The following is a 26,044-nucleotide window of genomic DNA, read 5'->3' as shown; positions in this document are numbered from 1 at the left end:
TGTCAAGGGGCGAATGTCAAATATGTAATGCTTTTATTTATGTGCCTTCAACAGATTCTTAGTAGTTTCTCCCCACATTTCTGCAGGAAAAACTAGTCTTTGTGGGGAGTTCAGAGTGATTCCAGTGGAAATTTTAGATTATAGATGTGGTCTGTGGATTTCCATGCTCCTTTTGCTCTCCAGCTGTCCTCTGTGCTTTCCCTCTGAGCACATGTTCTGTTCCTTTTCTTTTCACGCTCTCTGGGGTCTAAATCCTGGCCCCTTTGAAGACAAAGGTAAAACTCAGTTGGCTTCAGCAGGGGCAAGGTTTTAGCCCAGAGGTCCTCCGTGAGCAGACGCACAGCCCGCACTGCTTCTCTAGTCCTGGAAGAAAGCTGCACAAACCCACCGGAACTGGAACAGGCTCAGTCAGAAACAGCATTCCAGCTAGTGCAAAAGAAGACACTGAGGATAGGAAACCAAGATATGTCAATTTTATTATCTCCACCTTTCTGAGCAGTTTACAGCACAGCATGCTCCTCTGTCAATTCCACTCAGATTAAAAATCACAGTGAAATGTTTCTTTTTGTGCTTCTGGACAGGAAATCGGAGATAACTTAGATACCTAATATGTATCTGAAAAGATAAGTGTTTCTTTTTTTCCTCCATTGAGGAGTGTTTCAGAAAGAAACAGTTGTCATGAACTATCTATAAGATGGTTCCCTTCTCCAGAGAGTTTATTACCCTTCATCTTTCATTACCCTAGGATATTTACAGGTAGCATATTCATTACCTTGAACATTCCCGCATGCTTGTACAAGCACATAGTGTACAGATGCTAGGAGACAGGCTCCTCAGTGTTCAAAGACAGGGTATTCTCATTTACCGTTTTCATTTCACTTCACCAAACTGTGGAGCTGCAGCATAAGCAACTTAGGGCTTATTCACTCAGCGTGTGAGTCTAACCAAAATAGGGAGTTTTGACTGGTCAAATTATGTGTCATGTTAAAGAGCCTTTTGTCTCCATTCAAGCTTTCCGAAACAAGACAAATTATGATATTTTCCTGTTAATTTCTGTTAATTTCTTTCCTTAATGAGTTTCATTAAAATCAAAGCTTCCGGAAGACTGAGCCATGACAGCTGTCTAAAGACTGTTTCACTTGCTATGGGCTGTTTGGGCTGAATAATTATTTCAGCTTTGTGAGGATTATTTCTTTAAAAACGAACAATGATACTCTGTTTGTGAAGAAAAACAAATGTTTTGAGTGGTGCAACATAATTTTGTAGTGCTGACTGGTAGTATTCAATGGCTTTTAGAGATACCTGAGAAAAACACATCTTTTTCAGTGTAGCACATTTTTTAATGATTTCACTTAAGAACACAAAGCCAGCTATATCAACTGGCAAGAGAAAGAGGGTTTAGATTTTAATTAAGTAAATAAATTCTTCAAAAGAAAGAGGGACTTATTCTTTACTGTTACATTGCTGTGAATGTGACCCGAGAATGAAAAAGCAAGTCTTTCTGTTTTGCCACTCGTAAAATATTTCTATAAGTCACAGGCCTGATGCTTTGATAACAGTGGCAAATATTTCAATTATTTTATATTTAGTGTTCTGTACAATCTTAAAGATACATTGTGTATTTCACAGCTATTGTAGTTAAGAAGACATGGATTTTACGACACAGTTCAATCCGTTTTCTGTGCTGACCATTTTATAATGACACAGAAATTCTCAAATTTAAGGGTGGGAAGATGGGAATTTTACAACAGTCCACTGCTTCGAAGTCTGAACTGGACACTTACCACCTGTTTTCACGAGCTGCTATACAGAAATCCGTGTCAGAGTTGCAGAAAACCAGACTGGCTTGACAGAGCTCATGTTCATATCATGAGTTTCAGATTTCAAGACCTGAATGGTAGATTTTTGTTTTGGGAAAGTGAGCATTTTCTGAGATTTAGGGATCCTCTCCGCTTCCAAAAGTTGTGCTCCCTGCCCCCTATTTCTAATCCTGTGTCCTTCCTGGTGCTGATTTTATCACAGTACTCTTACTTCTTGGAGGACAGAGACAAGTTACTTCTGCTGAGAATGAGATTGTAGTTAAGAAGGTGATTATGTAGAAATGGCACCTTCTTATTAACAGTCTCTCTGCCCACTGTATGTGCTTACTGTGTTGCCCCAAACATCTTTTGTCTCTGCCAGTACTGAAGAGTACGACTAGATGACGTCCTGCCTTAGTTAGGATCATCACTGTAATCACCAAGAAAGTTTGAAACAGATTTTTTTATTACCAGGACTGACAAAACATGGAAAGAGGACAGCTTAATTTTTGGATCACAGCTTGATTTTGTAAGACAGACAAAAAAAGCACAACCCTATCCACCCCGAAAAAGCCACTGCTATGACAAAAAATCCACCAGAGCAGATCTGATATAGTAACTGTCAAAAGGGAATTCAAGTTCATGTCAGTATCTCAGGACTGATTCTCGCACTAGAGCCATAGCTTGATGGATACTAAGGACACTGCATGGGTCAAGTGTTTAAGGTAATTGTTCTCAAACTGTCTGGCTGACAGCTGAAGATCCGTGGCAAATTTGCTGCCTGACAGGAGTTTCGCAGGGAGCAATCTCTCCTGCCACCACACTGCTAAATAACATTAAAAGATGGACTTATATAGTTTTATTTTCCGTTCTGATCTATGGCTATAGCAGTCAGAGAGGTGTGGGCTCTCCAGCGGGAGAGGAAAGGCCCCACAGACGCTCTGTGCCCTGCAGTGCTGCTGGAGCAGCCTGCACGAGGAGCAGCGTTGCCGAGGAGCAGCGCTGCCGGGAGCGGGAGAGCCGGGGAGCGGCCCGCAGCCCATGGCCACGCTGCGGAAGCAGCTGGGAAGCGTTAAGTTAGCTGGGCAGTTATGACCAATCCTCTCATCATCATAGCTCTGGAACTAGTGAAAATGTTTCCTTGTCCCTGTCCCCAAGGCTGGGATTTCCAAAAGCATGGGACAAAATCAAGCAACCCGTTTCCCTGAAGGAAAACAATGGGCTTTGTTTGTTTAATCTACACTGTTTCTTCTGAGAATCCAAAGCTTGAGTGACCTTGCGTGAGTGAATTGCATGGGAGCTCAGCTCCAGCACTGTTGTATAAATCCAGAACCCACATCTTAATCTCTTTTTGTAGTTTCTTAATTACTGTTGTGACATACTTCTAATGGGAAATTTCTGCAAGAAATTGGTCTTTCTCAAAACTTTTCTCTGATGAAAAATGAGAATCAAATATTTAGTTTGGGGCTGGTTTGAGAAAGGCTGCTTATTCACTGATATAAAAGGCAGAAGAGCTGTTTGGTTATCTCCTCATACCCATGCTTATGATTTTGCTTTTTACTTCTGTTTTTTTTTAAAAAAACAGAAGGGCCACTTCTTAGTAGTTCTGTCACTTTCTAGGCATCCAGTTTTGAAAAAGCATATATATATGCATCCATTTATAAGAATACACACACAATTACCTTTTTTCTAGTTCAAATGTTCTAAGAACCTTGATTTTGTAGTTCCTTAATCTCAAATATTAGCATTATAAACTCAGTAACTTTTAAACATTTTTCCTAAAAGACATGCTAAATTTGCAGTCAGTTGTCTGCTTGTTTTGCTCCAGGAGTTCAGGACCTGCCTCTCTGCCTTTGCCGTTTCATGAAGTTTCACTGCAGAGACTTGATCTCAAAACATGAAAGCTATTTTGGATTTGCTAAGAGAACCACAGCTTCTGCATTCGGAGAGTCTTTGGAATGAAAACCTTTTCATGCACTGCAGGCTCTTCTGTGCCACTTTGTGCTCCGTAGCTAAAAGTAGCTAACGTAAAAATTCTGTGCCTTTCTTGTTGAGTAGCAGATTTTAGAAATCACCCCATCTCCTGCATATCAGACATAACTAATATAAAGAAGCTGCGTGCTTTATTATCACTAGAGGATCCCCTCAGAGGAATGCTAAGAATTTAGCCTCCTTCCAGATATTGGTTATTTTTTCACATTAATCACCACAAGTCAATATCTAGTCTGGCAGACAAACTCCAGAAGCTGGTGCTTTCAGCTTTGGTGGGTCAACCTGGAACCCAATTATTTTCAGCATATATTGTATACGGATTTCTAGTTGTCTCTCAGTGCTGTGAAAGCTCCTAATTGAATGTAGTCCATGGAAGATTTATTCTTCCGATCAGCTTTCTCATAGGAAGTGATTTTAGACTTATCAGATTCCAGCTGTTGCTGAAATCCATTCAGCCATCTAGCCTGTCAATTTTATTGTGAATATTCCAATTTGGTTTCCTACAGAGGTCTAGAGCTCGGGCCTCCTATTCTTCTATTTTCTATTTAAGTCAATCTATAGAATAACACAGGTCTTCCCTGGTGTGTGGAGAGATGAGCAAGGATGTGGATAAAATGGAAGTTGGTCTGATCTAGCTGATCCAACAATGTTTTTTTAAAAAATCCCTTTTCAGCTTTGTTCTTAAAATCCTTCTACTTCCCACAGTGATCTTTCCACAGCAGCCAGCACTTAATGCCCAAGAGGGATGAAAAATGATTCAAAAAGAAAATAAAAAACACATAGACTTTTGTGAGCTCTCAGAACGTTTGACCAGCTTCAGCAACATGTGGCAGCTCCACCCTCTCTGGAAGCAACTCAGTTATAGTTTTAGAATGTTAAGAGTTGACTCTAAAGTTTCCAATTATTTCTTAAGAACAGTGAAACTAAAACTAGAAGTCCACATTCATTTACACATATAAACGTGCGGCAAAGCCCCCCTATATCTTTTTGGCACAGTCTGTAGGTTTTAGTTCTTTTCTATCACTGCATGCTCCTTTCTGTGGCTCAGTACTGCATAAATGTTCCTCATTCCACCTGTTATCACAATATATGACTTATGAGATTATGGATTTGGGGCTTTTATAGTATCCAGTAAGATAATATTTGGCATTAATGAAGATAATTTCAAAAGATCTGGGTAGTATAGCTAATAAGACTGTAGTGTTAAAGTTTGTTAAAAATGTGTCCAAGGCTGGTATTTTCATTTTTGAAAAAATCCTTGTTTCAATAAAGAAAATGGTAGAGTCTTACTGAGTTTCTAGACAAAAATGATTTCCTAACATCTGTAGTTTCCCTTTCTCTTCCAACTCGCATCCAACATGAAAGTGTCTGTGTAATGAGTAATACTTTAGGAAGCTTCCACTCCAGGAGTAGTGTTTTCTAGGATGCTCTTTTGTAATTGTCTTAATTCTTCTGAGCAGCTCTACATTCCTTAGATTCGGAGAGAAAGATTTAAACTTCTGCTGAAAGGCATCATGAGAGCGATGACATTCCTGGTTAATTCATTTATTTCTAGGAATATAATCTAAGTTGATTCCTGGATAACCACACAATCAAACTTAGAAATACAGGAGAAACAGAAGAAAGAAAATTTTGGAATGAGAGTGAGACATATCTACATTGTACTCCTCATTATGATACTTGCAAGCTTCCATGTGGGTAGTTAAGTGTTTCAAATACAGTTTTATCATTTTGGCATGTCAGGATATTCAAAGTTGAGTTTCCAGAACTGTGAGCTTTCTCAAACCAGAAGTAGACATCTGGAAAAATTGTGGTGGTGTGAACAGACACCTGGAAGGCCAGAGAAGCTGTGATCTCTTAACTTTCCAAAAGTCCTTTAATGACAAACCTTTCCTAAAGCATGTGTAAGAAGAAAAGCTACCCCATGTCCAGTACCATCAGGAAATATGTCTATGTATTTTGTCCTTCCACCTCTTAGCCAATGTGTAGTGTATCCAGGCATGCTTGCTGTGCATGTTAAATTCAATCACTGGGTCTGAAAGTAGATGACCTTGCCAATATTAGAAATAATTTATCACCTTTTCCTGGAGGCAGAGATTATAGTTCCAACTGATTTCCAAGGATATTTCTGAGGTTTGAAAGCAGATCCAGAGTTCCCATCTCCTAAGGAAATTCTTAGAGCCTCATTACAAAGAAGCGCTAATGACCTAAAACTCCAGTTGAGGTCAACCTAGCATCCTCTGCATCCCACAGATGAGACTGATGGCTCTTCATGTCAAAGTCATCACTGTATCAGTTCCTTGAAGCTACTCTAGTGTGGTAGCACTTGTGTCATTGCTGTTAATAGCTGATGAATGCATCCTTCATGAGTATATTATGCTCTTTTTGCATTTGTATGTAGTTCTGACCTTCACACTACCCAGTTTGGTGACTTGTTTTGTGAAGAAGTATTTTGTTTTGTTTATTTTGTACACATTAATAGAACCTCTGGCTTTTAACATTGTGAGAAACAGTGGATAGCTAATTCTTGAGTCACCTTTTCGTAACATTTATGCTTATATGATATCATATTTCTTCTCAGTCATCTTTTTTTGAGTGGATAAGTCCTTGTTCATTTAGTATCTTCTCATATGAAAGCTGTTTCAAACCTCTGATTACCCTTTACTGTACATTTTCTGATATTATTTTCTTTAATACAGAGTATGGCTTGGTTTTAAGGAAGAGCCTGCTGTGTATTTAAAATAACATTTGAAAAAATAGGTTTATCCATGTGGAGATGCAAAGTCAATTGTTGAAAACGAACTAACTAATTTCAGCAGCAATTAATGTCCAAGGCAAGAACTTGTTATTTTCCTCTTTCCTTGCTTCTATTTTATTTTCATAGCTTTGATAGAAGATGCGACAAAATGTCTAGCTGAGACTTAAATTGCTCTTTCCTATCTTCCCTATCTTTTTCCCTCCTCTCTCTCTCTTACTATGAACAGTCCCATATGGCTGAAAGTGTGTCAGCCTCGTCTCCCTTCCCATTTGCCGTGGGGTAGGCAGAGAGTCATGTGCAGGGCTGGGGAAGAAGAAGGTGGACGCGGAGTAATGGCAAGGCCAAGCAACCGTGCTCTTCTGAGATGAGGCAGACAAGCTAAACTTAGCCTGGGGTTGTATTTTGTTCTCCAGTGTGACACATTGTGCCAGGCAGTCGTCCTTCCAGGGGAGTCCTGCAGGCATATGCTCTCACCGTATAGCACCACAGGACTCCTCTGTTGCCTTTCAGGCAGCCCAGAGGAGCAGCAGGGTTTGGAGGTGTAGTCATGGCTGTGTAGGAGGGGGGAAACCCCTCCTCACACTGAATGACATGGAGGAGACTAGGAAAAAGCCTCATTGTAGGATGCCTTTCTTCCTCAGTTCCTGTCGGCAGGATGGTCAGGCCCCAGTGCTTGCAGTCCAAACACTAGCAGGGTTACTTCAGCCTGGTTTCCAAGGCTTTCTGTGTATATAAAGGTGAGAGGCAAGTTTAGAACAAGTTAGGCTCCTGTTCTCCATTGGCTTTAGAGAGTGCTTCAAGAAGTCATCCTTGGCTCAAGGCAGTCTTTATGGGTCTTGAATGAGAGAAATAAATCTAGGTGAGGAACAGAAAAGAGTGAGATTCCCCTGGATAAGTGCCTGTGGGATGCAGGGTGGGTCTCCCAACATGATATGAATCAGTGGGTTTGGCTCCAAAACCCATAGATGTCAAGGAAGCTGCTGGAGTTCAAGGCCCAGTCATGTCTCATCCACTGCTGTGGCCAGATGTGAGGAAATTTACTCCCAGATGTTAGCCTGGGGTTCCTCCCACCTGGGGAATGCTCATAGCAGGCAGGGAGGATCCCACAGATCAGCCCTGACAGCTCCACCACATGAGGAATTGAATTCCTATGGGATAAGGGGGAAAAGTGATTTCTCAAACTGTGGCTTTCTTATCAGGGCAGTCCTTCACGTCCTAAAAATGCTATCCCTCCATGTGTTCCCCTTCCTTCTTTTGTTTACTCGTCACATTTCCTCCAGCTGCACGCACACACACACGCACACACACACACAGAGTCCATCAGTAGGAAGGAAACTAACTTGGTGCTATGCAATGAGATATACCTAAACATCCAGGAACAATGAACGTATAGGTCTAACTCATTTATCAAACCCCTCACATACCACTCCCACTGCCCTCACAGCAGGTCTGTACCCCGCAAGGACTGGTGGCCCATGACTCCTCATATTGTGCTCAAGAGCATGATATTGGCCACTGGTGGAGACAAACCCAGGCTAGGGGACCTTAGGTCTGACCCAGTGTGACTGTTCTTACTCAGATTAAAATAAAGAGTCCGTGTTTCAAGGCTGCAGTGGAAAAAAATCTACTCGGACATCTGGTCCAACCAGTGCAAGAGAGTTTCCTACCATATGTTTCTACTACCTTCAGCCCACAGAGCTGAGGGAGTAGGAGACACAGGACTGATCACAGCTTGAAGGCTACTGTATTGGGCAAGGAAGAGAACCACTACTGCTTTTTGGCTCTTGCCCACACCCTTTTGAATCCCTTCCTAGCACACACTGCCTGACAACTCAGTGGGGCACTGGGGGAATGATCTGTATATTTGTTTGCTGATCTCTAGCTGGAAGCTGTGCGCAGGGTCTCAGAGTCATTGTCCTGCAACAAAACAGCGATGCTATTTGTGACCCGCAGCAGTGAAAGCCTGAAACATAAAGTTAGGGCAGACACTCCCTCTCTAACTTGAGCCACTGTGCTTTTCATCATGATGCCAGGAGTTGTCAGCTTTAACTCTGGCTTTTTTTGGCTTGTGTCACAACCTAATAAGTTATAGGCCAGCTTCTCCTGTCGATGTTTTTGCTGCACAGAAGGCTTCACATTTTGTAAGCTTTTACAGCACAGCTGTGCTCAGAGATAAAACAGAATGTGTATACAGTACAGTATGCATTCAGCTGATGCGCTAGATTCTTCCCACCATATGTATAGAGTGGTGTGCATTTCACTCTGATACCTCACTGCCAAAACTGCCAGAAGCAAATAAACAAATGGCGAAAGAGAGACACCATATGACGCAGTGCCAGGCACATGACCCAGACTTTCAAAAAGAGACCCTGCCTGTTTTCAAAGGATTATAGCGGTCCAGTTTTTTAAACCTTGCATCCACTGTGTGAAATTTTTTGCCACTGTATGCTGTGAAGCGTGTCAGTTGTTAGAGATACTCATAGATTTTCCCTTTCTGATAAGCAGCTGATGTTTCAACTCCTCATATACAATACTCATTTCCACCTTCTTCAATGCCAGTGATTCCACCTCAGATTTTTAAACCAAGAGGAACAATGGAAATGTGTGAAGTAGTCTAATTCTGGAAGGAATGCTACAGTAAAAAGACATAACACATGCAATTAGGATAATGAGATTAATAATATTAGCAACAATTTAACAATTAATATATAAACAATGCAATTGAGACAAATGGTTGTTCCATCTCATTCCCGACAAAAAAGTCACTAAGTTGCATTTCACAGAATAGATTGTGAAGATGCCTGTAATGAACTGACATGAATGTTAATTACATGGTTAGATGTAATTAACTGAGATTAGAATTCTGTTCCTGCAACTCATATTCTGAGTATGAAAATGGAATTCTGTAGCTTCTCTTCTTTCTGACCAGCCTGCTGCTAAAGAAAAGATGATGACTGCCATCACTGTGGTGGTCCTCCTACTATTAGTACTGGGAAACATGGACTCATTTTACTGTCAGTTGGCCCTGCAGACTTAATCTTATGCTAGGCTGAACATCTGTCACTAGCCCTGTGATTATCTTACTAGATCTAGCCTTAGAAGCTTTAGGCACAGGTTTAAAAAGTGCACTAACAACAGGGGTCAAGACCATTACCCTGCTTTACAAATGCAGTCAAGAGAGTTATTAGGCCTTGGAATTTGATGGAGTCAGGTGTAAAATAGACAATTTTGTTAAGTTTTTCAGCTAGCAACAATATTCAGTAGAGTAGCAATGTGCTTAAAGTGTTTATTTAGAACTGGTTCTTTGCTTGATGCTTTCATACTTTTGCATAGTGATAGTAACAAGAGCATCAGTGCCCCCCAAGGTTTACTGCCTCCTATTGTAAGATATGCTGTGACCAAGATAGATTCCTACACACCGTCCTAGTTAAATAATGGAGAATTTCTGGACCTGTACATGGTTGGTGAAAGGCCAAAGGCCACATTTTTAGAAGCTTCTTTGGACTCTACTTAGAGATGTCATTTCACCTCTGCCCTAAGGTGGGACACGTAATTCTCTGCACAGGCTATAGAAATGGCAGACTTTGGAATTACAGCCTGAGAGTATAAGACGGGGGTTTGGAGAAACACCATGAGTACTTTGCTCTTCGAATATTGTAAAGCCCACCTGGCTGCTTCAAGCCAGCCCTTGAATGGAGGAGCCAAGGGGACTCATTATGCAGGGGGCTGTTGTGATTTGAGCAGCTCACAGCTCTGTGACTGTGGCACCTGCTGTGCACAGGCATGCCTCTCGCTCCAGCTCTTTTCTTCCCTGGGGAAGTAGTAGCTACATCTTTGAGGAAAACATGACAAGCCAGAAAAAATCACCTATAGCAGTAGGCCAATTGCACAGACCCCCAGCTGGACTTCAGTGGGTCCAGTAATACAATGGATCTACACTTGAGGCGATACAGACTCGTCCATAGGACAGTGAGAAAAAATGAAAGAAGGCAGGAGCTGTGAACAAGACTAGTGGCTGACTGTGTGTTGTAAATGCTGGAGAAGCACGAGTTAAATAAGCAAGCAAGTGAGAGGCTGGAACAAGCCCATAGAGGCTTTTAAAAGCTGATAGTGCTACCCTGAAATGGTTGGGATGACATGGACACATGCACATGAGCAGACAGCAGTGCTAGGAACATGCAGGAATCTGGTGTGGCCTCAAGGGATGCTTTACAAGACAGGAGCTGTAGAGAAATAGGAAAGAGCAGATCAGGATTACAAGAGAGGTGCTCATCAACAAACATGCAAGCCTCTACCATGTGGTAGGTAACCAGGCAGGTCAGGTTAGAGGCAGAGGAGGCAAACAAACCATTTGAGTCAAAGCAGAAGACAAAGAGGGAGGTAAATGTGTTTCTGCCTGCTCTTTTTGCTAGTGGAAACATCTCCATTTTTAAGCCTGCCTTTAACAATCAGAGCAGTACAGAATTTTTTTTTCCTGTAGTAACAATGCACAGAGTTGAAAACATAAAGCTGTAATTGAATAAACCCTAGGACCTGAAGTAAATTGCTGGGAATGGTTAGAAATGAATTCCTGTAGGCACAGAAACCTAGCCAAGGATCTACCTGCAACTGCTCCCCATGGAAGACAAGGGTACTGGGAAGACAAAAATTATAGTTGGTTGCCTCCCATTGCCTGAAAAGATCTGCGTGCTCTGAACTTTCCAATGAGTTTGAATAGACAATTTCCTATGATTTTTAGACATGATATGTATTACCTGAATCCCTCCAGGTGATACAGGATTGCAGTGGATAGCGGAAAACACAAATATGCTGCAGTTGATTTAGGAATAACTTTCTGCCTGCATTTGGAGAAAGCTAAGAGGTGTTTGAGTTACATCCTGTTTGTCAGTAAGAGAAAGCATTCCCCGTGGTCATAACTTGTTCTTATTTAAAGAAATCTTTAAAGAAATCCTGGAAAAAGAGGGCTACCTGATTTGTACTATATCAATTATTGCTTTGTGAACTGTCTTTGAAAGTATAACTTTGAATAAAGGCCTCAAAAAAGGTGGTGAGGAGGGGAGGGAACAGTACTGCACCTGATGTTAGACCCAAAGCCAGTGGTGATATAGTGACCTCAATCCCTGACCTCCAACTGGGCTGTCTGAAATGATAATGAATGCTCCTCACCACCAGCCAGGTTTTGCTTTTGTCCTGCTTATAGCTGCCACTATCCCACCTTTTATTGCAGCCATTCATCATCTGGAGAAGGACTGGGAGATGATATTAAGGTTGTAGAGGATGTCATTTGTATCAAAGCTTCCCCTCCTTTCTTTTCACCCTCTCCTTACTGATTCTCCCACGTAAGCTCCATTCCTGTTAGGTTTGCCCCCTCTACAGCCTGGTCATCCCTTCGCCCAGCTCGTAAATGATTACTTTAATAATATTACAGCCCCTCCATTTTCATGTATGAATGGCCCAAGCGGCGTGTCACTCATAATCCAAGTAGGGAGAGATTTCTATTTTCACACTTTAAAAGACCACAGAAAATACTGCAGACAGAGGATACGTTCCTGCCTGTCTCGCACTGATTGCAGCTTAGCATTTATTGTTGCAGAGTAGCTTATGGAAGCAGCAGATTTAGGGGAAAGCTTTACCGACCAGATCTGCCATTGTTTTTCCTTCTCCACATTTATTCAAAGTGTAAAACTGTTTATATACTGCAAAGATGGGAATTAAGAAAAGGGAACGTGAGGAATTTACCAGCTGTTTAAATCTTATTGTTATCTTCTGTATTGATCAAATTCGTTGCCTCTTAATTGGATATTGACTGTTGTGAGGCAAATAAGGCAAGCTGCCAGTGAGGGAGGGATGGGGTGCAAGGTTTATCTTAATGGTATGTTGATCATAACTGGTCTATAAAAGCCAGTGGGAGAGGAGTTCATTAAACAAGCCTACAATTGCTTAAAAAAATTATTCTCTGAGTCAAAATGATTAATCATATAGGTGAGATCACAATCAGAGCAAATCTGCATTGTTGGGATGGTATTTACAGTCCTGAAGCTTGAAATAAGCAGATGCATCGAAATAAATTCATTAGGGACAGTGATTTGTTTGGTCTGTGAGCCTTAGCTAACCGTGACCGACATTTGAGGATGTTTTTTTTCTCCTTGGTGTTATGTTTTGTTTTTCTGCCTCCCTGTCTCTCTGGCAGCCTAATTGGAAATGTGTGCTTTCCCTGCACATGAGCGTCTCCTCTGTATTGTGGAATCCTTGTGAAAATGGGAGCGATGGAAAGGAATACTTGAATTACCTGACAATGAACCACCCAAAATACTTTGTAAAATGCTTTTATTTCATAAATTATAATGCACAAGGAATGCAAAGAGAGAGGGAAAGCTTGCTGGGAACAACTGGCTACTCTGGTATTAGCGACCCATTGCAAAAATGGGATCTGCGGGAAGTCTGTAGTATATTTTAATTTCTTTCCTAGCCATATTTTAGGCTGGGTATTGAATGTGTTGCAATAACTGTCAGGCATAGTCCATTAGTGTCTCTGAATCAGGCCTGTCATGAATCAGAAGGGAGATTAGTAGGATAGTCTCACTTTTATGAAGGTCCCACGCAGCTGTGACTTGTCGAAGAATATTCAAAGGGGCAATAAACACAGTTTATTTCAAATTATCTCTATGTTATGTGTTTGTTATCTTATTTATTCTTTCAAAATTCAGAACTGGTTATTAAAAATTTATGATACGGGTAAAGGTTTGTGCAGTTTGAAAAATTAGCTTTTGTGGCAGCCACCTGAACACTTCTCATATATCACTATGCTGTAAACTGTCAGGAAAAGGGTAGCACAATCCCACGGAAGCCAGTAGAGCTGCAGAAACTGCCTGGTTATTATCCAATAGAGGAAGGAAAAAGGTGCATAAGTCTGGAATGTAAAAGGAAAATGAAGTTTAATGGGGAATTTTCATTTGAGAGCATAAGGCAGTTCTACGCTTAAGCAGCGATCTGGCCATAAAAAGGCCTGGGATTGAGGCTGGGCTGCCTTCACTTGTGTGTGGACCCAAGTCATTTAACACCTCAGTCCTTCGATTCCCCTTCCTCTAAAGTTAGAATAGAGGTCCAGGGCAGTAGACAGCACTATTTTTTCAAAGAATTCTTTTTCCTTAGCTCTTTATAGATGTATTGTGAAACTGAAGGTGATCATCAGTTTTTGCTAAGTATTTTATGAGTGTGGTGGAAGGGGCTATAAATATACAGTGTTGAAAACTGTGTAAAAAGAAAATCCCAATTTTGCCCAGAAGGATGAGACGCCCAACAGAAAATAAGTATTCTTCTATATAATATATGAAAAAAATGGGGGAAGGGGAAAAAAAGTATATAGAATCCAGAAAGCTGAATCCTTCTTTTTTTTTGGTGAAAGACTTGACTGACTTTAAAAACAGTAGGATGAAAGTTATGACTTTAGCAGGCACTAGGCTGGTACTGTTATTAGTATTTCCTTTTGATTCAGTTATAATATTACTTACATTTTAACAGAGTTTGGAGCTTGCATTTTAAATATAAACTGTGGATAATTTTATACCATGAAATTCTGACTGAAAAATGTAATACATAAAGCTATACCATTTTGAGCCATAGCCCTTGGAAGAAAAGCATTATTCAAAAAAGAAAAGATCCATAAATAACTGCTTATCAGATTTTCAAGCACATTTGTTGCGGTGTTTTTGGTGTGCTTTACTTATGCAAGAAAATGAACGTGGCATTCTTCAGTTGCTTTGACAAAGATAATTTCAGAAACACTGCCCTATCATTCTGCAGATTGGCACCTTCTCCTTCTTTGTCATACTACATTTTTCTGGGGCAGCTTTTCTCAGCAAAAATGCCTGTTTCCCAGGAGTTTTTACACCTGTTTGGAAAAGGACAATGAGGAAGTGTGGTTGAATTTGGTTAGAATAGCAGGTTCGACGTGGTGACTCCATTTATTTTTAAGGTCAGAGAGTATTATGTCGGCAGAGTGGAGAAGATTTCAAGATATTCTGAATGCATTTTCTCTGGTTTTAATCACACAAGCCAGACCTCTGGCTCCAAGTCATTCCCACACCAAAGCTTTTCCTGAACATGTGGACTTCAGGTGCTTTCTAAATCCAGTCTGCTATTAGTGTTGTTGTGTTCAGATTTTGCATTTGCTTTGACAGTTGTAGAAATGAAATGTGAACTAAAATCGGAATAGAGGTTAGAGTTTGGATTTGGACCCATCACTGTTATAATGGACATATGACAGTGCATCAAATGGATGCAAAGCCTGAACAGATCTTTCCAAGAGATACGTCAGCTAAAGGGGTCCATTGTCTTGTCAAAGATGCCTGCAAGGAACTGAACCTCAGGTGCCATTTAGGTACTGCATCTTTGCAGGGACATCTTTGCTCCTTCGCAGTGACCATATAGCTTCACTGTCTCTGAAAGGGACTCCACAGCCGTGGAGTCCATACTGTAACATACAGGTGTCAGGAGCAACTGAGTGCCAGGGAGAGATTTCAAGGTAGGCTGTAGTTAGACCCCACGCAACAACATGCACAAACCTGGCTTCAGCAGCGCACCCTTTGGTTAGGGACTGGGAAAAAACATTCACCACAGTTCCAAGGTTTTGCTTGTCTGTTGGTATTATTTCCCTTGTTCACTCTTCACTGGTGAATTCTTCCAGGGTAGAGAAGATCTGAATTCCTGACTTAAATAATGAATGGGGACATGCATACGTGTGTTTGTATGCATGTTCATGTGTGTGTTGGGGTGGCGTGTGTGGGGAGAGAAGAGAGGAGGAACAGAAGAAGTTAGCAAAGGCCCTTCTGGTTTTCTTCTGCATACTTAATAAAAAAGTTATAAGAGGGCGCATTCCCAATTTCTTTTTAACTTTGTAGATCACCTCCAGTAGACAGATTGTTTCATGGACCACTTCCCCTCCCCTTGGCAATCAGATAACATTCCTGTGGTGACTACAGCAGTTGCTTACATGGAAAAATAACATTAGGAAAGTATTTAATGTATTTTTAGCTGTCTTTAAATGCATTTTAGCAGCTGGAAACAAGGGAAGTTAGTACCATGTGACCTGCAAGCTCTCCACAGACCACCACCAAGTGTTCAGGGAACCACTAGGGTCAGAGAGACCCCAAGCTGGGAAACTCTGAGTCAGGTATTTGCTTCTAACCTGGGATGGTCACAACAGAACATGCGAAATACTTAACCTAGAATTTCATGTGATGTGAGTAATAACAATATGATAAACAATCAATGTGATTTTAAGTCCTTCCTTTTCACTGATCTGATTTTGGGGAGATTATATGACACATTGTTTTAACATGTTTCAAAATACCTGGGACTTTTCAAAAGTTTGAAAGCCTTTAGAGTCTTGGAGTGGCAGAAAATGACACCTACAGAGATTAGTGGATAGAGTGCAGCTGAAAAAGGCAATAAATTAATAAATACTCTTTATTCCATCATTCTGTGATTCAGGAAAATCCTGAAGTCTTTGCGAAGAGCAAATCTCCCATAAAATTTTAGTGGAAGCTTTCCCTGAGTGAAGACTTTCCCTGAGTCAAAGACTTACTCCTTAACTGTGTGGTTCCTGAAACACAGAAGTCTTCTCTGGATTGTACCCCCTGGCCCCTGCTCTGCTCTCAGCATGGAGCAACAACATGCTACCCCGACTTCAGGCTCTAGCAAAACCCCAGTTCAGGCCAGAGTTAGTATTTTAATATTTCTGGAAAGAATATACTCAACAGATGGAAGTTTAGTACTATTTTTACCATTGCTGGTACAGTGAATGTAGAGACCGTGATAATTGATTATCTGGGACAACAGAGATCCACAGGAACTAGAATTTCAAGGATTAGGGTCTCCCTGAGGATTTCCTTCAAATTTCACTGAATTCTGCTTAGCAAAGGCATTAGAGGTGGTGGGGAGAGGAGGGGCAAGCACATAGGAATCCCATGCCCTTCTGGCAGAAGAGATAACCTTTGCAGTGAAAACAGAAGCAAGGCTTTCTGCTCGCATCTGTAGCCAACCTCCAAAGACAATAGTATTAAGTGATGTGAACTTCCTCTGTGCATCTCAATGGGACATGAGTTTTGAAGCATAGATGTCTGCACTTCTATAGCAACATTGTTCAACTTTCCACAGTTTTTCGTCCTACCAGAAACATTCAACTAATACATGTGTTTAATATGTCTGGGGGTAAGTGTCAGATATTTCATCTCTTTTAAAGGATAGTTAGGGAAATAAGGTGGCAATTTTATACAGAGTAAGCAGACTAATATTCTGTCACTTTGTATTGCTCAATTCGTTATTGTCCTTAGAGATTAGATGCTAGGTATTATCAGTTAAATGGCACTAAACTTCTGTAGACCAAATGATAGGATTTCGTTGCAAAAGCATTGTCCCATTTTAGTGAAAGGTTTGCATTAACAAGTTCCATTTTAATAAATTATTCTGTTCAGCCTGCCTTGTGACTTATACTATCATAAGATTCTGCCCTTAATATTAAAATGTAAGCACAGATTTCCTCTCCCAAGACTAAGGCTGAATGCATAAAAAGACTTACACTGAAGCGAAGAAATCTCTTGTCTGGATCAAGATAATTTTTTCTCTGAGAATAAGGAGAAACAAATATTCATGCAGAAAGCGTTGTGGAGAGGAGGAAATTCTACTGTAGATTGTTTTTACTCCTTCTTGTTAAAAAATGAAGCCTCAACTTAATATATGGTCTGTTTCCAGACTATTGGCGTCTTTCACAAACATAGGCTGGTTGGCTTAAGAACAGATATCACAGTTTGTGTAGCCAAAGATAGTTGTCATGAAGCACTTATTAATGAGTACACATATCTCTGAACATCAAACGCTATGCCGTTCTCAGAGAGGTCCTTTCAGATCCCTGTTCCCCTTTTTTTTTTTTTTTACCCTTCTGCCATTTTCCTTCAAAGCTCCATGGTAGAAAAGAGAACGGGAAGGAACCTGGAAAAGGAAAAGCTGTCTCATCCCTCCCACCTCCCCAAGTCAGGAATGGCTCCGTGCCTGTCATTCCTGACAGATGTTTGCCTAACTGGCTCTTAAAAAACTCCAGTGATGGAGCTCTGACAGCCTCCTTAGGCAATCTATGCCAGTGCTTTGCTCTACCTATCATTAAGAAGGGTTTCCTGATATCTAACCTGCAATTAAAGGCTATGATTTCTTGTGTAACCCATCATCATACTGACCTCCCAGTCAAACTCACTCCACCAAGCTGACTAGTTTCCTTGATAGATCTTCATTGAAGGCAATACTGCTTGGGTAAAGTGCTCTCTTCTGCCAAAAGTACCTGGGGCAGTGCGAGTGCCTCGGGTTTTGCTGGCTCTCCAGCATGGCATCCTGTGGCCAGGGGGTAGCCAGCTTTCCCTGTCAGGGCTGATGCAGCTGACAGGGAGAAGGCTGACCGCCACGACAGGCTATTGAATTAGGAGCTTCAGTAAATCCCAGGAGAGACAGCGCCACAGTAAAGTTGCGGCAGTTTTGTGCTGACAAAACTAACAGTGCTCACCATGGTCCCAGGCCTCAGATTAGGAGCTGAAGCCTTTTTTGTTCTGGAACAAAATGTGCCTTGAGAGAAGTTGTACCATATATCGCCTTTATGCAATCAATTATGTATAACACTTTGGACATTTTTTGATGAGAGTGTTTCTATAATAATTTTAGCAGTTTAAAAACGTTCAAAAAATCAGAGAGATCACAGGTTTGGTTTTGCTTTTTCGGCTGCTTCCCTTTAAACAATAGCATGTGAACTACATCCCAAGGCAATCAGGCCTGATTCAGCACCAATGTGCTGTGCATGAGGTAGAGATGCTGGGGAGAGCAGTGAGAGTTTGGCCACTGATATTGTCAGCCTGTGCAGAGACACAGAGAGCGTTATGCGCTGTACACCTCCGCGAATAACAGTAAAATGGACGCTCCCACAGTTTTGTCAGCCTGGCTGCTGAGGTGACTGCTCACCAGTGTGCAGCACTGATGGAGAGGGAGTTGGTGATAGGCATAAAAAATATTAAAGTGACAAGATGAACTCTGAGCCACTTTTTTAATACACTTATAACAGTGTTGAACTTCATAAGAGTATTTCCTTCCGCAAATTCTTTACAATTGGAAGATGGTAGTAGTGAATTCATGCAACCAGGGCAGTAGCCCTGTCTGCTGAGAATAGGTGTTTTTTACAATGAAAACTAGCTGTCTAAGCTACGCTTACTTTTATTGCCTGAGTAAACGATAGCAATATGCAGCTAAACTGTTTTTGGATTTTTTTAATCCAAAAAATACATGGATTTTTTTCCTCAAGGAATTTTTGGTGATATCCAAAGTTAAATAAAACAAGGTTTCAATAAGTAGGATGTGAGTGCGTTGCTGTGAGCATGGGCGAATAACCTTTGTTTAACTGGCAATTTTGGTAAGTGGTTCAAGGTCAGTGGGGTTGGTGTCTCTCTTTTTTGACACACGCATGACGAACACCCTGAAATGCATTTCATGTTATAAGGTGTGTGCCTGCACTGAGATAGCGCAACAAGGGTCACAGGCAGGTTGGATAGTGCAAGCCACAGGGCAGCTACAACAGAGCCAAGATACGATTTCGTGAGTTTGGTGGCACATTCAGAGCCCTATATAATGTCTGTGTCCTATAGCATATCTTGCTTGTTCTCTGTCACCTGGCTCTGCTAAGGTTTTTTCTTTTTCCATTACCATTTTTGCTGGGGCAGAACACTGAGGGGAAGGCTGCCAATGTAGTCAATCCGTGCCCCCTTGTCACGTGCAATACCAAGCCAACAGGTCCATTTCTATTTGTGCAAGGCATTTTTAAGGCTTTCGCCCCCCAGCTGAGTCCTAGATTATTTGGAAGAACTTTAGCAAGTTGGTCTTCCTCCTTTGCTTAGGGAACGGAAAGGAGAAGAAAGGACAAAATTCGTTTTCAAAAAGAGAAAAAGAAGTTTACAAAACACAGTCAAATCCGGACAGCCTTTATATTCCACGCAGCACGATGGGTATATTTATTGTGTGATAGAGGTTTCAGTTTCAAACTAATAATTACAAGAATACAGCAAATTTAAACCATAGTCAATATAAAAGTAATTTCAGGTGTTCTGGAATGCCCTGCCCCTTCTTTGTGGTTTGAAGGAAAAATTCTAAACATTTTCCACCCTGCAGCTATTGAGGGCAGTAAAAGAAAATACACATAAGCTGCCATGAAATGAACATAATAAACTACTTTTCCACTTCCTGCTACTTGTAATAATAATGAATTGTAGGTACTACTTGAAACATACTTTCAGAAAAGCTTTGCACTTTTAAAATTTGTGATTATTTCTGTCAGGCAAAGTTTGTTAACTCTACCTGGCAGACAAGCAGGGGCCCAAGGCAAAGCCCAGTTGAGTCAACGGGCTTCGGACAAGGCAAACTGCTTTGGGTTTTCTTAAACCTCACCAGCACAGTTAACCTGCTGTTCCCCTTTCCCACCCTTTCTCTGCAAGGAGAGGCAGAAGCTTATTTGAAGACAAACAACAAGTCGTAGAATGTACAAGGTGTAAATATCTTTCATAAATGCCAACGCTAAAAAAGTCGCCGAGCTTGGAGTGTGACACATGAAAATAGACAGTTCACACTACGTTAAGGAGGAACAATATGTAAGTGCTGTTGTAGAGCGGAGATGTGTGTGCATTGCCGCAGCCCCGCGCCACCCGTGCACCACACCAGGCAGCACTCGGCGGCTCCCTGTGCAGCGGCCGGGCGCTTCCGCTGAAGAGCCAGGAACTGGGACTACCTGCCCCTCGCTATGTCGCTCGCCTGGGCTGCCCCCCCCCTCCTCTCCTCTGCTTCATTGGGGCTTATTTAAATCTGTTGGCCAGGAGCCAGGATCTCATCATTTTAATGCAGTGTAAAATGGAATGTGCATAATTATATGCAAGCCATATGTGAGGGAGACAGCTCAGCTGTGAATTTTGGGAGGCTGAGCAAGGGAGAGAGTGAACAGTCAGGGATCAGATGAGATAGAGTGGAACAGAGTGCAAGTGTCACCCAAATGAACAGTGTAATGAGTGTATTGCTGACACTCCTCCTTTCACCTACTTTTCCCTTTTACTTTAACTCTAAACCAGAAAACGTTGTAGATTAGAAGGAAAATACTGTATGCAAGCAGTATGGCTAATGGGCTCTGTTAATGTCTCCATTTAAACTTCAGCTCTCTTAATTAACAGTGTAGTTCCAAATAACCAGTAACTTTTAATGCATCCTCGTAATTAAATATTTTTACCGCATTTGATTGATGAATCATTGTTCTTGCTAGATGATTGCTCCTTTCAAATCTTCACTTAAACATGGAGGGGGAATCCATTTATCTATAGTAGTATTACATGTAAATTATGAGTATGAAAACTTTTTTTTTTTTTGGCCTTGCTGTTAAAATGAAAATACAAGTACATTATCTAGGGATTGCTTAGCATGTCAAAAAGTTTAAAAGAGTACGTATGTAATGTAATCCTGAAAAATGCAATGAAGTAAATTGAAACCCTGAAGTACTCAGTTTCCAGCTCAAATATTTCATTTTGGTTTTGTCTCTTGTTGTTCTAATTATTACACTGCAATGAATTTGCATGTTCAACCTAAGCTATGTAAGAAAACAGCATCCCAAGTTCTCATATCTAAAAGGTGTACTGCGTATTTAAACAAACTTTTTAATAATGTTGTATTTTGGGATTCCCGTCTGTTTTAATGATCTGAGCTGTTATGCTTTTAGCTATTTTTTCCTTCCATTATTTGTAAGTCCCTAAATAGGCCATTATATTTCCCTTCAGGCTAGAGATGAAGATGGACATGCTGAAAATTTTCCCCAGCAGCACTATGCTAAGGAAACTCCAAGACTTGCCTTCAAGAATAACTGCGAACTACTTGTAAGAATAACATACTTACAACAAGTCTAGATTGTTACTTTAGCACAGTGAAAACAGGTTTTTTTTGAAAGGCTTTTGTTCATTATGACATACATTATGAAATATTATAGTATTTTTTTTTTCCTGTGTAGAGTTCTGATGCTAGTTCTGGTATTAGTGAACAATTTAAGATCTCAGATTGTTTGAAAATCTTTTATATTTGATTATAGAACATGAATGGCCTTGTCTTACTATCTTGTCTTGTACAGTAAATCAGAAAAAGCCATTTAGGGAGTGGCTGGTAAAGCACAAAGAGCCCCCACCCACCTCAAACGTGCCCCCAAAAGCAGAAATCTCTCTCCCATCCACATTTTAGCTTTACATTGTTTCTGGACAGCATTGCTCTATTTTGTTCTGCTAGGAGACACGGCAGAGCGGACACGCAGTACTCCCTTTAGAATTCAGCTATTCCTCTACTTTGGAGCTAATGCAAACAGGCGCTTTTTCCTCTTCTCTTCTGTGGGGAAAGAGTGAAAGCCAGGAAAGCACTGACAGGGAGCCTGGAATGTTTACAAGCCGTAAGAGAGATGATATCAGCTGTGAAAGGATCTCTGTTCCAAGGCAGGGTTAATTTGCTGTTCATTTTAGCATTTGCAGCTAGGCAAGATTAAAAGTAAGCAGGAATGCCTATTATATTTCTATTAAATGAATCTGTTGGGACCTAATGTTCTTGATTAGCTTGCAAAAATGAGTGCTCCACAATGAATTTTTCTGTTTACCTAAAGTAAACAGAGAATGAATTGTAATGTATTTAAAAGAGATTCACACACTTCTTTGGAAAATGGAGTTTCAGAGGAATTGGTAGATCTCTCCCTCACATTTGCTTTTCTTCTTGGCTGCATTTAAGTAAAATGTATCATTTGGCTAAATGGAAATATTTGTGGAGAATCAGAACACTCAGTTATATTTCAAAACAACTTACAACACTTTTTTCTAATTATAAATATATAAGAGGGGGGCGGTGGCAGTGGAACAAGCTGTGTTTCCTCTGCTTTAAAAACTGTGCCTGCCACCCCCATAGACAACACGGGGCGACACTCAGTCCTGGTCTCCCCGGCGCAGCATCCAGTGAAGTCACGCTGCTGAACTGATGTCAGCGAGTGTGGAAACTGGCCCCCGAGATTCGCGCCATGACAGGCGTCTAAAGGAGAAGCCCAGACTCTGCAGTCCGATTGGGATGTGCTTGGCACAGGGCAGGGGAAGTAAGAAATGCAGCTGGCTTTTTGTCACATCTGTGTTCCCTGCAGAACTTTGGGCAGTCCGGAACTGTCATTAACTGCAGCAGTGCAGAGCCAAGGGGGCACTTCCAGCTCCCAGGACTAGCCAGAATATAGAGCATTTTGGCCACACCACACTGCTGAGCCCACAGGCCCACCCATCACTCAAGGATTCCCTTTAGGGAGCCAACACCCCGGTTAGGTAATTATAAGGCTTTCAGGGCATTTAGAACTACTCAGGTCACTCAGAAGGGTTGGTTCACTCCCAGTGTAGTTCTGCCAAACAAAAAGTGATTTCAGCTTTAAGAATTGATCTTGCTTCCTCTTAAATCACTTGCAAAGTTCCTGTTGATTTTGGGGGCAGCAGGGTTAAGTCCTGAGGGGAAGAAACTAAGCAAACATCTAAAGCGATTCCCTTGTGTAGTCACAATTATTGTGCCAAATAAGAGAAGCTCTTTCTTCAAGGCCATGCCCAATTACTGTACCACTGGCCAGATCAGTCCTGATAAACCATCACAACACACCCAAGATCCCCCTGAGGCCAGCAGGACTTCTAAGTATTGAAGGAGTTCAGGACTAGAGTCTTGAGACAACACAATAACACGTACATAAAATAACTAAGGTATTGTTTCAATTGAAAATCTGCTTTGTTTGAAGTACAAGAAATCAATGGACCAATTAACTCCCTTTATACTATTAAAATCAAGCATTCTTTAAATGCCCTGTTAATTATTCTTCTACCCAATATGCATTTAAGTTACTGCTTTATTGTATCACTTCTATACCTGGCAAAAGCTCAAGTCATGCAAGTTAGTCTTTCATGTGCTTTTTTGGACAAGTTTCAGTTCTTATTTAAGGAAGTAATAAAAGTAATTTGTCATAGTTTTATTTTTCCTTTGCTATTGGAAACAAAATTGGCAGGGATGTAGTCTGTACTTAATTTGTATTTGAAAAAAAGTAGACAAATTATGAATATATACCTCTGCTATTTTTAAAGATGTATTTTAGTAACTTTCTGTGAAAATACTATGCAGACTAGACCTTGGTTGATGGGGGAACTAGAGTTATTATTTGTCTAAGATGCTACATGTTTCACAGATAGGTACTGGTTTTCTGTCCAAATTTTCACTTTTTCAGAAACAAAGCTGTATTAAAATGTGCTTGAGAGTAAAGTGAATTTCACAGGAAGTGGTCAGTAAGACAGCATCTTTATCCTAAATGCTAGTCGGTATTTCTATATTTGTGCCAGCAATTGTCTCCTTGGAAGGGGAGAGGCAAGAAAAAATCTGAAAGAAAAGAGCAGGGACTGCATCTTTCTGAAAATTTTTTTTTTCCCAATGGAAAAAACTTACCCAGATACTAACAGTGCAAGGCAGATGTTGGTTTCTTGCTTCCTAAAAAGGAGTGAAAAGTTAAGATTTTTAAATGAAAGAGAAACCCAAACTTGTTTATTCTTTTGAGAATCTGGAAATCCTTGGAGTTTTCTTAGTGCAGTTTAGAGTCAGTTCCATAATAGCCTGTCAGATGAAATTGGAAGCTGAGGCTCAGAAGTGCTTTCTTAGCTTTAGGGTTCAGCTGCCATTTCCAGTATGGTCTGTTCCAGCACGCGCAGCCTCCCCTGTTTGGTAAATGCTTGTGCTCTGAGGGTGCTGCCAGGCGGGATCGAGGGGCTCGGGCGCTGATGGGTCTGCATGCAAGTGCTCTCCCACAAGAGCAGCGGTACATGGGCTGAATGTTAATATCCAAGGTCACAGGCACTCACTGAAAGCTTTAACTCCCTAAGCACCTGGAGAGATTTGGAAGCCTAGTAACCTATGCTATTACAAATTGTGTCCTTTCTTCATTGCTTATTTCTCAGAAGAGGAGATGTTTAGGTTAGTGAGGTATGACTCAGCTTTTTTGTTTTTAAGGGAACTTGAAAGAGAATAATAAGAAGAAAGAGTTATAATTTAGGCAAAATAAATCCACGAGTGCTTATGGTAGTTCTGTGCATTAAGAAAAGCAGTGACAATTAAAGATTCTGGTTGATACAGAAAGCCATTTTGCAGTTATGGGATTAGGTTAGGGTATTTATTTCCCACTTTAAATCCATATATGTTATGTGTCATGCTATTTGTTGTAGAGCACAGAAAACAGAGTGGTTAAGAAAGCTTTTAGTCAATGAGGATATAGAATTCTCCCTGTGAACTTTTCAGTCATTTTGAGAATCATGTTTTTTTAAGGTTAGCTGCCCATGATAAATATTGGGAACTACATAATACAAATTTCTTTTTAAAGAGCCAGGCCAGCATGGTGGCTTGGCCAGCCGTGCACTCTGCTACCATGGGCCCTGCCTCAGGATTTTAATTTCTTATTCCATCAGTGGCTGGAAGCTTTTCTTTTAGGCACATCTCTTTGTTTCTATAAGGCAAAGGCAGAATTTAGTTCTCTGGAAGCTGATTGTAAAGGAACAGTGCAGTCCAACTAACAGTGGATGTGGGGAGAGAGATGGGATTAACTGGTGAAAAAGGGTAGGCTAGAATGAAAAGGCCAGTGAAAAGCCTGCAGCCCCTGCTCTAGCCAGCTGAAATTCCTGAGCCATTGCCTAGAGAAAGGGAAAATCCATCTGGCACCTACCCAGGTTAGTCAGGGTAGGAAGAGCCATGCTTGGATGCCTTTTAACAAAAGTAAGAAAGAAAAACCAACAATTCGTCCTCCCCCCTCAAGTTGCCCAGAATATTGAGTCAAGGTTTCAGATTGGTGTGCTGCTATATGAGCAAAGGAGAGTTTGATGGGTTAAGGAAATTAAACACCAGGTTGCTTTCCAGATCATTTGTTTATGGAGATGATATGAGTACCACCCACTGCTATGGGATTATATGTAAAGCACACAAATAAGCAAACAAAACATAAACACCCTGAAAAAAATTTTCAGTTCCAGTCCCACACCCAGCCGTGATCCACAGTTTTCCTGCAGTAAAGTCATGATCTTTTTCTCTTTGAAATCAAAAGTCTGCTCCTATTAGTTCTGCTCTGGGAGGATAAATTCATGACTCCAGTATGCAGTGAATTATAAGATAGACTTGATGTTCAGAAGCTGTTACATAAAAGACACAAAATAAAACACGTTTGTTATTGGATTTAATGCAAAACTCACCTACAGCCAGCTATCTTTAACCACTAACAAAAAGAGGAAAAGAAAGCTTTAAAAACATGTCCAAAATAAATACAAGAGAAACGTGAAATGCAAAACATTCTCCTGCGAGCGAAAGGCCTTTTTGGAGGCTATGACAAGGCTGACACAAGCCAGAGCTACAGCTGATG

General features: G+C 40.9%; 1 protein-coding gene across 6 annotated transcripts in view; it reads left to right on the top strand.

The window, feature by feature from the left end:
* SOBP (sine oculis binding protein homolog) overlaps positions 1 to 26,044 on the top strand; it is a 118,849-nt gene that overhangs the window by 43,597 nt on the left and 49,208 nt on the right. For 4 of the 6 annotated variants that reach the window (XM_013948908.2, XM_013948906.2, XM_067293907.1 and 1 more), the window contains one exon: positions 21,390 to 21,485. The exons of the other annotated variants lie outside the window; for them this stretch is intronic. In XM_013948908.2, coding sequence (XP_013804362.1) covers positions 21,390 to 21,485 — 96 coding nt within the window. The remainder of the gene's footprint in view (positions 1 to 21,389; positions 21,486 to 26,044) is intronic. 6 annotated transcript variants of the gene reach the window in all.

Source organism: Apteryx mantelli, chromosome 3, assembly GCF_036417845.1.
Source record: "Apteryx mantelli isolate bAptMan1 chromosome 3, bAptMan1.hap1, whole genome shotgun sequence".
NCBI lineage: Eukaryota > Metazoa > Chordata > Aves > Apterygiformes > Apterygidae > Apteryx > Apteryx mantelli.
Note: the sequence above shows the minus strand (reverse complement) of the source record. Positions and strands in the feature narration are given on the sequence as shown.